A 14789-nucleotide genomic window follows, 5' to 3' on the forward strand; every position below is an offset into this window, starting at 1 on the left:
ATGCTCAAACAAACAAAGTACAAAAAAAAAAAGAAAGAAATTGTCGACCAGCCGTAATAAAGTCTAGACTGACTGACTGACCTGCCCCATTACCCGAAACAACCAGTTCGTTCGTTCGTTCTTAGGTTCAGATGAATGATAAATAACAGGTTCAACCCCTAGTTCTAAACGCTTCTTGCCAACCTCTCTATTTGTTGCCGTCTTAAGCAACAATCGAATGTTCACTCCTTCTCACTTGAAACATTTTCTTACGTTTAATAATACATGTGTACGTATTTGCTGATTTCTTGCTTTTTTTTTTCTTATTTTTTAGCACTTCCGTTTCCCCGCACCTACTAAATTCTCTCCGGGTTGAGCGGTAAGTTTCGGAATGTACTTCCTAATAATTCCTATACACCAATTCTACCCCAGATTTTTTTTTTTCATTGAAAATAAGTTGCGCGTTAAGCTGTTCATGTGCCTCCGGGACAAGGGAAGCAATCTTAAAAAAAATAGAAATGGAAATTTCCAACAATTTTTGTTGATATACGTCTCTACTTATGTGGTCTGATTAAATTACTATAAAACCACTCCCAAATCCCCTTGAAGAAGTCTCCTTTTTTTTTTTTTTTTTCTTGCATTACTTCTTGAATTAATTACCAACTCATTCAAATAATTAATAATCATGGCTCCTCCAACTGCTGTTGAATCTTCAATCAATTTCGAAGGTCACCCAACTATCAAATCCACTCAAGACCCATTGGTCCAAAAATTGTCTCTTAATACAGACACTGTAATCAGACACAATGCTCCACCTCCAACCTTGTATGAAGATGGTTTATTAGAAAAAGGCACTACCATTTCGTCCACTGGTGCTTTAATGGCTTACTCTGGTAACAAAACCGGTAGATCTCCAAAAGATAAGAGAATTGTTGACGAATCCACCTCCTCCCACAACATCTGGTGGGGTCCAGTGAATAAACAAGTTGACGAATTAACTTGGAAGATTTCTAGATCAAGAGCTTTAGATTACTTGAGAACCAGAGAAAAGTTGTTTGTTGTTGACGCCTATGCTGGTTGGGATCCAAGATACAGAATCAAGGTCAGAATTATCTGTGCTAGAGCTTACCATGCTTTGTTCATGACCAATATGTTGATCAGACCAACTGAAGAAGAATTAAAGAACTTTGGCGAACCAGACTTCACCATCTACAATGCTGGTCAATTCCCAGCAAACATCCACACCAAAGGTATGACTTCTGCCACTTCGGTTGAAATCAACTTCAAGGATATGGAAATGGTTATCTTGGGTACCGAATATGCTGGTGAAATGAAGAAAGGTATCTTTACTGTTATGTTCTACTTGATGCCAATCAAGCACAAGGTTTTGACTTTGCACTCCTCATGTAACCAAGGGGTTGAAAAAGGTGACATTACTTTGTTCTTTGGTCTTTCTGGTACTGGTAAGACTACTTTGTCTGCTGATCCACACAGAAAGTTGATTGGTGATGACGAACATTGCTGGTCCGACAATGGTGTCTTCAACATTGAAGGTGGTTGTTACGCCAAGTGTTTGGACTTGTCTGCTGAAAAGGAACCAGAAATTTTCAACTCCATCAAGTTTGGTGCTATTTTGGAAAACGTTGTTTACGACCCAATCACTAAAGTTGTTGACTACGAAGATTCATCAATCACAGAAAACACCAGATGTGCTTACCCAATTGATTTCATTCCATCTGCCAAGATCCCATGTTTGGCCGACACCCATCCAACCAATATTATCTTGTTAACTTGTGATGCTTCCGGTGTGTTGCCACCAGTTTCCAAATTGACTAACGCACAAGTTATGTATCATTTCATTTCTGGTTACACCTCCAAGATGGCTGGTACTGAAGAAGGTGTTACTGAACCACAAGCTACTTTCTCCGCATGTTTCGGTCAACCATTCTTGGTATTGCACCCAATGAAATATGCTCAACAATTGTCTGACAAGATTTCCGAACACAATGCTAACGCTTGGTTGTTGAACACCGGTTGGGTTGGTTCTTCTGTTGCTAGAGGCGGTAAGAGATGTCCTTTGAAATACACCAGAGCCATCTTGGATGCTATACACTCTGGTGAATTGTCCAAAGTCGAATATGAAAAAGTTCCAGTTTTCAACTTTAATGTTCCAAAATCTTGTCCTGGTGTTCCAAGTGATATTTTGAACCCAACCAAGGCTTGGACTCAAGGTGCTGATTCATTCGACAAAGAAATCAAATCTCTTGCTAGCAAGTTTGCTGAAAACTTCAAGACATACGCTGATCAAGCCACTGAAGAAGTTAAAGCTGCTGGTCCAGAAGCATAAACAGAAACAAAAAAAAAATACCAAAAAAAAAAACAAATCAAGACATGTCCTTTATGTTTTTTTATATAGTTCCATACATTTCATATTCATATTCATATTTATTTTTTAATGGTTTCAACAAAAACAGGAAGTCGTGAGTTATTGAAATGGCAACCTCTGGTGCATGTAGGAAGAAATTAAAAGTCTCACCCCAAGATCAGAAAAAGAGGCTGATCAAAGCCACAACGTGTCAATCTAGACCATATCATACACAGAAACCATTCTCATAACTCAAAATTTCATTTCACCATGTTGCATAGCCATGTAATTACGAGGTTTACTGAGAACTATTTAGAGATAACAAACTATTTCACAAGGGGCTCGGCCATAATATGTCTGATTGTTTGGAGCGGATATTCTTTTTTGACAAGATAACGCAACAATGGATAAGTTTAATTGAATAACCTTAATACAATGCTTTACAAAAGAATGGCAAGGCACTGTTTCATTGATAAAATTTGGTCTCATAATCCTCTGGCGTGAAGCTTGTGATAATTGTTTTTGACGGAAAATAACTTAAAGTAGGTTATGAAGTTCGTATTACCTAGCCTGTGATATTCACCTAATTGTAATATAAAAATGCTGTCAACAAAATAATACTGTTGTAACAGGAACAGTTTGTGTGACTAGAGCTTGCAGAATGTGGAGATGGTTGCTGCAATGAGCGGCTGCGGATAGTAAGCAAGCAGCAGCAGCAGCAGCAGGAGCGGTGCTAAGATATTTTATATTTCTGGTTATCTCCGCCAGTGATGATATAATTTCAACTACTACCCGCAATGTGAAGCACGGAGAAAAAACTAAGAAAATACACAAAACTTTACCAAGGTAATGGAAAAAATTAAAATCTTTAGATTTTTTTTTTCCTTTCATGTTTAAAAAACTCCGCATTTGCACATGCACTACTAAACTAGATATTCTGCTAAGTATTTATAACCAATGTAATATCCCATTAAACCCCCACTATCAATATGAACAAAAATTGCAATATCAATATTCAATAGAGAATAGCAATCCATAATTATTCACATCATGACCGTTTCAACTTTAGAAATACAAGACATTATCCAACAATATATCACCAAATGGTATGTCATCATACCTACTTTGTTTGTTGTCTACCAGGTGGTTGACTTCTTGTATGTTAGAAGCTTAAGAAGCCGTTTTGGCGCCAAAGCACCAACAAACAACGAATCAGATGGCTATTGGGGGTTCCATTTACCATTCTTGTTGGTTTCCAAAAAAGCTGAAGGTACTATCATTGATTTTGCTGGTGAGCGTTTTAAAAATATCACCCACCCAGAAGTTCCAACTTTCCAGTTCCCGATTTTCACTGTCAAAGTTATTTCCACTGTTGATCCCGAAAACATTAAAGCTGTCTTGGCCACCCAGTTTAATGATTTTTCCTTAGGTACTAGACACAATCAATTTGCACCATTGTTGGGAGATGGTATTTTCACATTGGATGGTGCTGGCTGGAAACATAGTAGATCTATGTTGAGACCACAATTTGCCAGAGAACAAGTTGCTCATGTCAAGGCATTAGAGCCACACATGCAAGTATTCTTCAAGCACGTCAGAAAGAGTGGTGGCAGAACTTTTGATATCCAGGAATTGTTTTTCAGATTGACCGTTGACTCTGCTACTGAGTTTTTATTTGGTGAATCCGTTGAATCTTTGAGGGACGAAAGTATTGGTATGGCATTAGAAGCTGTTGATTTTGATGGGAAAAAGGAATTTGCACAAGCTTTCAACTTTTCACAGAATTACTTGGCCTCTCGTGCTGTGATGCAACAAATGTACTGGTTATTGAACAGCAGCGAATTCCAAAGCTGTAACACCAAGGTCCACAAATTTGCTGAATACTACGTCAACAAGGCATTGGAATTGTCGCCAGAAAGTTTGGAAAAGCAACAAGGCTATGTTTTCTTGTATGAATTGGTAAAACAAACCAGAGACACAAAAGTGTTGAGAGACCAATTGTTGAACATTTTGGTCGCTGGTAGAGACACCACTGCCGGGTTATTATCGTTTGTGTTTTTTGAATTAGCTAGAAACCCAAGAGTGTTTGCCAAATTGAGAGAAGAAATAGAACAAAAGTTTGGTGTAGGTGAAGATTCTCGTGTTGAAGAAATTAGTTTTGAATCCTTGAAACTGTGTGAATACTTGAAGGCTGTTCTTAATGAATGTTTGAGATTGTACCCATCAGTCCCACAAAACTTTAGAGTTGCTACAAAAAACACAACCTTGCCAAGAGGCGGTGGTCCTGACGGTTTGTCTCCAATCTTGGTGAGACAAGGTCAAACTGTCATGTACAGTGTTTACGTTACCCACAGAGACACCAAAGTTTACGGTAAGGATGCTAACGAGTTTAGACCAGAAAGATGGTTTGAACCAGAAACCAGAAAATTGGGTTGGTCATTTGTTCCATTCAACGGTGGTCCAAGAATTTGTTTGGGTCAACAGTTTGCTTTGACTGAAGCTTCTTATGTTACTGTGAGATTGCTTCAAGAATTTGGCCATTTGACTATGGACCCAAATACTCAATATCCACCAAAAAAGATGTCACATTTGACCATGTCTCTTTTTGATGGTACAAATGTTGAAATGTATTAAGCTGGGTTTAGATTTATATAGGTATATAGGTATTTTAAGAAGGATAATTGTTTGTTTTTAAAAAAAAAGAAGTTTAGGGGCATAAGAACACCCTGCAAATGTAAATTTCACATGATTGGGGTCTTGTCTTCTTAGAACAATGAAGCAAAACTTGTATGCAAGACAATTGTTATTGCCTTTTTCTTGTGTTTGATTTGACAACCTTATATGTGCCCTGTTGTTATTTGGCATACATATATTGCAACAAGCATGTGATAGAAACACAGAGCGCATTACCATAGAATTAGTAATTGCAGATCTAGAAAATAGACTTGATCATAATCGTGGCACTACCATTAGAGTTAAGCTTTGCTGTTCTTTTTTTTTTTTTTTTCCATTACCACCAAGAAATCCTTTGAATGATCTTGATGCTCCAATTTATTATCTAGTATCTTCTCGTATTCACAAACTCTTGGTGTATTATTTTGATTATATCGACAAACTGACCGTGCATAGAGATGCATATTATCTACCTACATGCCATTCTAGTATCAAGAATTTCAGGCAAACACACCGAGAGGGGTAAATTTAACTTTTTTTAAGGATCGTCGCAATTGATGGAGAACAATAAACACTACAACTCCGCAACACTCCGAGACGTATACCAGTATTAGTTATACAAACGGAGTACATGTGAAAACCCAAGAAGACACTAGCGATACCAACATTATGAGCACTTCTATTGTTAAGGAATATTCGTGTATTTATGCAAGAAAAAAAAAAATCCCCCCTTGCTATTCGCAACACATTTGTCTATATTGAGGGGTTATTGCAACGATTCTATAACAATCTCCTTAAACAGCAAAACAATTACCATGTGAAGGGAAAGAGTAGATATATATATGGTTGATAAGATCCAGCTACTAATAATGCTTTCATTTTAGTAAAGAATAACCCAAAAATGTCCCCCTCGCTTGTTCACCAAATTCTTGCTATCGCTCATCCTTATGTTGAGTATTTACAAGCAAATTTCACCAAATGGTATATCCTAGTACCAGGTATTCTTATTGCCTTAAATGTGTTAACCTTTCTTTATACAAAGTATTTGGAGTACAAGTTTAATGCGAAGCCTGTCACCAACTTTATCCAAGATTACACCTTTGGTGTGTTAACTCCATTGATTTTAATTTACTACAAGTCACAGGGTACAGTAATGGAATTTGCCAATAATCTTTGGGGCAACAGATTTTTTATCAAGAATGCAGACGTGGGAACAGGTGAACTCAGAATATTTGGTATGCACTTGATTGAAACCAAGGACCCAGAGAATATCAAGGCGATATTGGCTACCCAGTTCAACGATTTTTCTTTGGGTACCCGTCATGGCTTTTTGTACTCGTTGTTAGGAGATGGTATTTTCACATTAGATGGTGCCGGCTGGAAGCACAGCAGATCCATGTTAAGACCCCAATTTGCTAGAGAACAAGTTTCTCATGTCAAAATCTTGGAACCACATATGCAAGTGTTTTTCAAACACGTTAGGAAGAACAAGGGGAAAGCATTTGACATTCAGGAATTGTTTTTCCGATTGACAGTTGATTCGTCGACAGAATTTTTGTTTGGCAGTTCAGTTGAATCGTTGAGAGATGAAACCATTGGCATGTCACCCAGTGTGAAGAATCTTGCAGGTCGAGATGAATTTGCAGAGGCATTCAATTATTCACAAACTATCAACGCTTATAGATTCTTATTGCAACAGTTTTATTGGTTGTGCAATGGGTCTAAATTTAGAAAATCCATTGCTACCGTGCACAAGTTTTCTGATTTTTATGTTCAAAGAGCTTTGAGTTTAAGCAAAGCTGAATTAGATGATCAAAAAGGTTATGTTTTCTTGTACGAGTTGGCAAAACAAACTCGTGATCCAAAAGTGTTGAGAGATCAGTTGTTGAATATTTTAGTGGCTGGCAGAGACACTACTGCTGGGTTATTGTCGTTTGTGTTTTTTGAGTTGGCTCGAAACCCAACAGTGTATGCCAAGTTGAAAGAAGAAATATACAATAAGTTTGGGTCTGGCGAGGATGCCCGTATTGATGAGATCACATTTGAATCTTTGAAACAGTGTGAATACTTGAAAGCTGTTATCAACGAAAGTTTGAGATTGTACCCATCGGTGCCACACAATTTTAGAACGGCTACTAGAAATACCACTTTACCCAGAGGCGGTGGCCCCGATGGTATGTCACCTATAGTTGTTAAAAAGGGTCAATCAGTTATGTACACGGTATTGGCAACACACAGAGATACCAAAACCTATGGAGCCGATGCTAATGACTTTAGACCAGAGAGATGGTTTGAGCCTGAAACTAGAAAATTGGGATGGGCGTATGTACCATTTAATGGTGGCCCAAGAATTTGTTTAGGTCAACAATTTGCTTTGACAGAAGCTTCATATGTTACTGTTAGGTTACTTCAAGAGTTTGGCCATTTGACTATGGATCCAGAAACTTGTTACCCACCTAAATTAATGAACAGTTTGACTCTTTCCCTTTTAGAAGGGGCAAATGTGGAAATGTACTAAACGCAAGTAGTTTTTTTTTTATATATGTATTGGTAGTATAAATGAATAAAAAAATGTCGCCTATTATTTTTTACTTCGCACAATAGAGCAAGACAAAAAGTAAAAAAAAAAAAAAAAATTGTAAACATTTTTCTTTCAACTCATCCATCATTCGTTATTTCTGAAAACAACCATCCCAATCAAGAATGAGTGGCAAGTTTAATTGGTCACTGGACGTGTTTGCTGATATATACAACACACTCAAGTTTGAGACTAATATTGATTTGGATACAATAGATTTCACCAATATTAAAAATGATCTTGCAAATGTTTTGATTACACCACTCCCTCTGGATCAATCACGCAGCAAACTTGGAGATGCATCAAAACCAGTGGCATTGCCCTGTGGAGATGAAGTGAAATTGAATCAAGCATCTATTGAAATCACTGGAGTCTTATCAAATGAATTGGATTTAGATGAACTAAATACGGCAGAATTGTTGTATAACGCAAGTGACTTGAGCTACAAGAAAGGAACATCCATTGGCGATAGTGCTCGATTGGCTTATTATTTAAGAGCTCATTATATACTTAACATTGTTGGGTTTTTGGTTTCACAAAAACGTTTGGACATCATCACCAATGACCACCAAGTTTTGTTTGATAATGTCTTGAAAAGTTTTAGCAGGATTTACACATTGAGTGGTAAATTAAATGACATGATTGATAAACAAAAAGTTACTGGCGACATCAATAGTCTTGCATTCATCAACTGTATCAATTATTCCAGAAGCCAGTTGTTCAATGCCCATGAATTGTTGGGACAAGTTGTGTTTGGATTAGTGGATAATTATTATGAGAGTTTTGGCACGTTAAGCAACTACAAATCCTTAGTGGAGTTTATTCTGAAAAACATTAGCGACGAAGATATTTTTGTTATACATTTTTTACCACTCACATTACAGTTGTTCAAAAAATTACTTCAACTAGGCGACGAGACCTCAGTCGACCAGTTTTATAAAACTATAACTTCTTCAATACTGAAGGATTATGAAACCAACAATTTCTCCAAAAGTGAAGATATTGATTTATCAAAATCAAAATTGAGTGGGTTTGAAATAGTGACTAGCTTTATATTTTTGACAGAGTTTATTCCATGGTGCAAACAACTGTCAAGTAGGACTGCCAAATACGACTTCAAAGATGACATATTGAAGTATATGGAATTATTGATAAGCTATGGGGTTATGGAACGATTGTTATCGTATTGTTCTGAGACTAGCAATGTAAAAACTCAACAGGCATATGATTGGTCAAACATGTATGATTTCAGAGCGTTGCTCCAAAAGAATTTCCCGAGACTTACGCCGGCAAAATTCCATTATCCTGGAAGTCAAGAATTACTGAGTGTGGTTAGACCAGGATACGAGAATGTCTCGAAATTGGTGGATATTTCCTTTTTGACTTTAGATCCATCGCTTAATGAGACATTGGTTTCGCCGTTTTTCCAGAGCTTTTTCAGTGTATTTATATCTAATGCAGCAGTTGTTATGACCTCTTTAAGAGACTCCGAAGAGGATTTTGTTTTGTCGGCGTTGAATGCAAGCGATGAAGAAGAAGAAGAAGAAAAAGAAGAAAGCGACAACGAAGAGGATTCTACTACCCCAAGGGACAAAGAAAAATTATCCGGGTTAGATCTTGACAAAATCGCTCAACGTGCTGAATTAGAAAGGTTTTATTTAGCTTTTGCATACACATACAACAATCGATCTGAATTGTGTGCGTTGTTTTGGGGAGACGAGAGAGTAACCAATGACATTATAGGATTTATTTCCTGGGGGCTTGCTAATAATACTTCTCCGTTGATCACTGCAACATTTTGTATGTTATTAGGAACATTGGCTTCTGCTGGTGGCGATGCATCTTCCAGGATATGGGAGATTCTTGTGCACAATAATAACAACACAGGTATGAAGAAGAATGACTTTTCAAAGATATCCGTTGACTCCCTATATGATTCGTTAAAATATTATATTGATTCATTGAATGAAAGTTTTGAGCAAGACTTGAATGATCAATTGATGTTGAGTCAGAAGAAACAAGATTTTCTATTTAGCGCCACAACAAGCAAACAGGACCTCGATGATTCTGGAGAGAATAGAATTGTCATCGAGTTGGCTGAAGATTCACTTGTTTTTATTTCTGGGTTTATTCAATTACTTTCTGCTATTGTGAAGAATTTAAACACTAAAAACGAACGAAGCAAAGAAATCAAATCCGTTATATATGCTAGATTCTCACCGATCATTAAAGGCTTTTTGAAGTTTGATAATTTAATCAATGGTAGCAGATTTCTTCAAGTTGATGCTAATATTCAAAGCTCAAACAACCCCAAATTTATTGATTTGCCAAATGTTTATGTCAGTGATGATTCGAGAATTATATTGACAAACCTTATTCTAACCTTCTTAGGAGATTTTGTTGACAATGATAGCGATCCATATATTAGGTATGAGATTTGGCGTTTGGTCGATCGATGGATGTACCAAGGGTTGTACAGTTTAGCAGAAGACAAGAAAGATGATGCATTTAGACACATTAAAAGAAAGTATATCAGCAAGAAAAACGTTCCTGTCAACCAAGCATTTACAACAAACCTAACTCATCTTAGCCAGATTGGGAATTTCGCTGTGTTAGTGAAAAAATTGTTGACCCCATTTGAAGATAGCAATGAAGCATTTACCAAGTATTCATTATTATACCCATGTGACTTGGGATTAGGGTATAGATTCAACAACCAACTTGGAATTTGGCCGTACATTGAATTTTTAATGCAGAATGTTTTTGCAAACTCTAGCACTATTGCTAGTAAGCGAGATAGATTCAATTTGCAAGTGAATTTGTTAGAATTGTTTAGCAACGCATTAGATGAAATTGACTGGAAGTTTCTTATTGATGTGGCACCAAAAATTATTCGTGACTTGAAAAACTTTAACGGAGTATTTGATTCGCTTATACCTGGCGTGCAATTGGACTTTGAGGTGTTTGTCAAGTTGCACCATTCGGTTGCTGTGATGAATTACCTATTTGAAAGCAAAACATTTACTGCATTGTTTGGGCTTGTCAATATTGGTGTTGACTCTATCAACGAATCAAGCGAGTCTGCTGAATTGGTGTCGCGTTCCCTTTGTGTGATTAATTCTTTGTTAAAAGTCCAGAATTCTTTTATAAACAAGTTGTTGCCTATATTGAGAAATAAAGATACTCAGCAACAATTACATCGTGGAACAACTATTGGGATAGGTACTTCCATGAGTCTTGCATTAGCAACTCCTAGAACTATTTTTGATTGTATATACTATCCGAAAAATTTGGGAACACATGGTGTTGCTGATTTTTACGAAGTGATCTTGTTCCACTTACCAGCAGTTGTCCAATTTGCCCTTTATGTCAGTTGTGAAAATCCAATTTCCACCAAAGCACTTTCTATATTAAAAGGAGTAAGCCAATCCAAATTTTTTGTCACCACAGTTTCGAGTTCTGCAGATCCTTTACTTAACAACGATAGATTGATCACCACATTTGAAAACATTGATGAATCGATAAAAATCAAGTTTGCCTTTATCGACAAGTTTGAAGAGCTTGAGGACTCTTTGAATATGAAATATGAGATATTGGACTTTATTTTGGGCAATCTCGATCAGTTTGATGGTAAAGCAGCTACTATTGCTCATTTTTTGTTGGGTTACAAAGTGAAAGGTGATACATTAGAATTGGTGCAGTCAAATGACCAAATCACTTTACTAAAATCGTTTTTGAATACATTGAGTATAAGTCTTGATTTGATTTCTGAGATTGATTATAATAATGGTAATAATCATATTATTGATGTTGGTCCAGCCAAGCTTTCATCGATGATTTTACAGATTCTTATCAAATTGTGTCAAGATCCAATTTCTTCATCAATCACATTGAACCAGTTACGTGAATATGAACAATTATTTGAAAAATTGGTCAACTGTCAACCTAAGCTTGATTTGAATACTGTCTGGTGTGGTAACCAGTTTAACGGGGATTTACAAATTGATGCCAGCAATGTATTTGTTGATAATCAACCAAGCACTCAAGCGTTCTTTTCCTTTATCAGCCAGAGAAATTTAATTTTGCAATATTTGTCATTGGAATTCCATAGTGTCAAGTCAAGAACGAAAAGAGAATATTATTCAAAAGTGTTGACTAACGACAAGGAATTTGTCAATCGTACACCTAAGGTGTTGACGTTCTTGAATATTCTCAACTATTCATTTAAGAACTTTGAAGTGCAGAAATACGAATGGCTTGACCGCAAGTTTAACATGTCGTTGATATTGGAAGAAGTGAATGCCCAGAAGAATGGAACATTGGATTTTTCTGTCTTAACAAAGGCTTTCCGACTTTTGTGTCAAACATCAAATTTAATAACTCCCGAGTCAAAACAATTGTTTGCTGAAGAAATTATGGTGGAAGGAAGTAAAATTTCTGACTTTGTAACAAAGTATCTGGTATCAACCGACTTGAAGGACGTACAATTGAAATGCTTACATTCATGGTGTCAATTGATTGAGATTTTGGTTACTGATAGTGGAATTAATTCGCTGAATTTCATCTTGGAAGTGTTACAAGTTATTATTCCCAAGATCAATGATTATTTTGATGTGGATATTCTGTTTTCCGAAGAAATGGTTTCGTTATGTGTTTTGTTGTTTGATCTTTATGATCAGCTGACACTTACCAACAGGAAAGGTGAAGAATTTGCACTTGGAATTGAGAGATTGATTCCCTTATTTCAGACTTGTATTGCAGGCATTCTTAATTCTAACTCAACACCTGGCTTACGTTCAGACTTGTATGTGGTTGGCAACAAGTTTTTGCTAAAATGTTTTGAAAGAGAGTCATTTTTGAAACAAATGATGCTTATTATCAAGTCAGTAGATAAAAAGTTTTTCCAGGTGATCTGCAATGATGCTATCTACTCAGAAGGTCCTTCGAGAATCACGTCTACTTTGTTTCTTGAGTCATTAGTTCATTTAGGGACTTTGGTGAAGGTTGATTTTATTTTAAATGCGGTGATCAAGAACAATGCATTGCTGCTACTAGTTAGGTCAGTTAAACGAACTGATGCCATGATCAAATTGTGCCAGGAAAAGAATTCAGGTGTGACTTTAGAACATTTTGTATTTGATTTAATGGCATTCAAGGCAACATTGTATTTTTTCGCTAGAGTGGCTAAATCAAAGAACGGGGCATTGCAATTAATTCAAAATGAGTTATTTTCAATATTGAATCTGTCCAAGTTTTTACAGATTGATCCAGATATTGGTTTGAGTTTACAGATTGAAGAAGTTCAAGATCACAAGACTGTCAATGTCAACGTTTTGCTAGATACACCGCTTTCGATAACTGACTTGGTGGACCCATACAAGTTGCGAAATGAAAATAATATATCTTATTTTGAGTTTCTTGTACCGATATTTCAGCTACTTACAACAGTGTTATTGTCAATGGGGCCAAATTATCAACCAGCAATCATTCAAACAAAAGAGCTTATGAAGAGTGTCAATCGGTTGGTGGTGGGAGTTATGAAAAGGGATTTCTTGGTAGAGACCAAACAAATCGGCAAAGGTTTATACAAGGAAGAGAGTCACGAGTTGGCTTCGTTAAAGGAGTTGGTTAAGTTGTTTATTTTGATTGATTCATTAGCTAATTATAGTGTGTAGTTACGGTAGTGACACGACCAAATATACTTTGTTTTTGTAAGAAAGAAAATTTTTTTTTTTTTGCCTTTACACCAAGTCATACCATAACTAACCAGCTATGGCTGACACTATAGAATTTGAAAAGACAGATCCATCAAAGTTTTTGAGTGGTATAATAGGATCCTCAGTGAGTGTGAAGTTACACAATGGAGTTGAATATAAAGGAAATTTACAGACAATTGATGGGTTTATGAATGTGGTATTAGATGAAGGTATAGAAACTGTCAATGGAAAAGTAACTAAAGAATACGGAGATGTGTTTATTAGAGGAAATAATGGTATGTATAATAAGGGATAGTGTGCAATAAGTCGCCTTTTACTAACATTTTGTTTCTAGTATTATATATAAGTGAAGCTTGAGTAGTTGTATAATTAATGTGTTTTAGTGATGTAAAAGCTGACGTTGTAGAACTGAGGGACAGATTGGACGAATCATAGGTCACCAACTTGTCGTGTAGTCCGTGCGAAAAAAGTTTCTCTTCAACTTATACAACAACCAGAAAAAAAAAAAAAAAACCTATCAATCAAAAAAGTATTTCGCTTTCCCACAACCACAACAATAACTATTCAAAAGATGTCATTCGTGATTAGAAGACAATTGTCCACTTTGATTCCTCCCAAGATTGCATCAGCAAAGGTATGTTAACTGCTAGATATGTGTTTCTTTGGATTGAGTTACTAACAACGATTATAGAACCTTGGATCCAATCCAAATGCCAAAAGAATGGCTGAAGTTGTCAAGTTCTACAACAAATTACCACAAGGACCAGCTCCAGCTGCTAAGAAATCAAACAACCCATTTGCTAGATACAGAGCTGCTTACTTTGATGGCGATAATGCTTCTGGTAAACCATTAGTCCACTTGGCTATTGCCATTGTTATCTTTGGTTACTCTTTGGAATACCAACACTTGAAACACGCTCAACATGAAGGTCATTAGTTAATGTTGATAGATTAAAAGAATATATAAAGATGTGAAGTTATAATCTTGTATTGATAAGTACACGACCGTTGTGGTCAAGATAATTCTGTTCAGTTGTGGCCAACAATACAGACACATACGACAGAACGAGAAAACAATCACAAACAACACTGCCTCTACTCTAGCAATAGCGGCAAAGTAGATGCTTTTTATAAAGAATTGTAGATTTTAGGTGTAAGAATAAGCCAGGTGCGAGCAAGTTTGGGCTTCTGGTGGTGAGTAAAAGAGAGACCCCTTAAACAAAAAAAAAAAAAAAAAGAGTAATCATTACCAGCAGGCTTGCTCAAGAGACTTATTTCGGGAAAGAAAAAAATATCCAACATCTTTTTTTTTTATTTTTTTTTTTCGAAATTAGACGACAACAACACAGCTACTTGATAACATTATCATCAATCATCGACGACTCACGTTATAGTTGCTTTGATTGGGGTTTATTATTTTTTTTTTCCTAATCCACCTAAAACAAAGAACTAAACGCACTGACTAAAAAAAAGAGAA

General features: G+C 36.3%; 6 protein-coding genes across 6 annotated transcripts; all 6 read left to right on the forward strand. All coding sequences in view use genetic code 12, as the record gives it.

Annotated features, from left to right (window-relative positions):
• Positions 1 to 664: 664 nt before the first annotated feature.
• On the forward strand, positions 665 to 2326 carry PCK1 (phosphoenolpyruvate carboxykinase, putative; the record flags this gene model as incomplete). Its single annotated transcript, XM_002421581.1, has 1 exon — positions 665 to 2326. The coding sequence occupies one exon, from the start codon at positions 665 to 667 to the stop codon at positions 2324 to 2326; it is 1662 nt and encodes a 553-aa protein (XP_002421626.1).
• A 1068-nt stretch (positions 2327 to 3394) lies between these two features.
• On the forward strand, positions 3395 to 4978 carry CYP52A14 (cyp52a14 (cytochrome p450), putative; the record flags this gene model as incomplete). Its single annotated transcript, XM_002421582.1, has 1 exon — positions 3395 to 4978. One exon carries the CDS (start codon positions 3395 to 3397, stop codon positions 4976 to 4978), a length of 1584 nt encoding a protein of 527 aa, XP_002421627.1.
• A 940-nt stretch (positions 4979 to 5918) lies between these two features.
• Positions 5919 to 7535, forward strand: ALK3-A (N-alkane inducible cytochrome P-450, putative; the record flags this gene model as incomplete). The annotated part of the gene is made up of 1 exon (XM_002421583.1): positions 5919 to 7535. The coding sequence occupies one exon, from the start codon at positions 5919 to 5921 to the stop codon at positions 7533 to 7535; it is 1617 nt and encodes a 538-aa protein (XP_002421628.1).
• A 185-nt stretch (positions 7536 to 7720) lies between these two features.
• CD36_25270 (nuclear pore protein, putative) lies at positions 7721 to 13270 on the forward strand (the record flags this gene model as incomplete). Its single annotated transcript, XM_002421584.1, has 1 exon — positions 7721 to 13270. The coding sequence occupies one exon, from the start codon at positions 7721 to 7723 to the stop codon at positions 13268 to 13270; it is 5550 nt and encodes a 1849-aa protein (XP_002421629.1).
• Positions 13271 to 13367: 97 nt separating this feature from the next.
• On the forward strand, positions 13368 to 13669 carry CD36_25280 (U6 snRNA-associated Sm-like protein Lsm6, putative; the record flags this gene model as incomplete). The annotated part of the gene is made up of 2 exons (XM_002421585.1): positions 13368 to 13587; positions 13647 to 13669. 2 exons carry the CDS (start codon positions 13368 to 13370, stop codon positions 13667 to 13669), a joined length of 243 nt encoding a protein of 80 aa, XP_002421630.1.
• A 214-nt stretch (positions 13670 to 13883) lies between these two features.
• Positions 13884 to 14249, forward strand: CD36_25290 (ATP synthase f chain, mitochondrial precursor, putative; the record flags this gene model as incomplete). Its single annotated transcript, XM_002421586.1, has 2 exons — positions 13884 to 13946; positions 14004 to 14249. The coding sequence occupies 2 exons, from the start codon at positions 13884 to 13886 to the stop codon at positions 14247 to 14249; spliced, it is 309 nt and encodes a 102-aa protein (XP_002421631.1).
• Positions 14250 to 14789: the final 540 nt, after the last annotated feature.

This window comes from Candida dubliniensis, chromosome R, assembly GCF_000026945.1.
Source record: "Candida dubliniensis CD36 chromosome R, complete sequence".
NCBI lineage: Eukaryota > Fungi > Ascomycota > Pichiomycetes > Serinales > Debaryomycetaceae > Candida > Candida dubliniensis.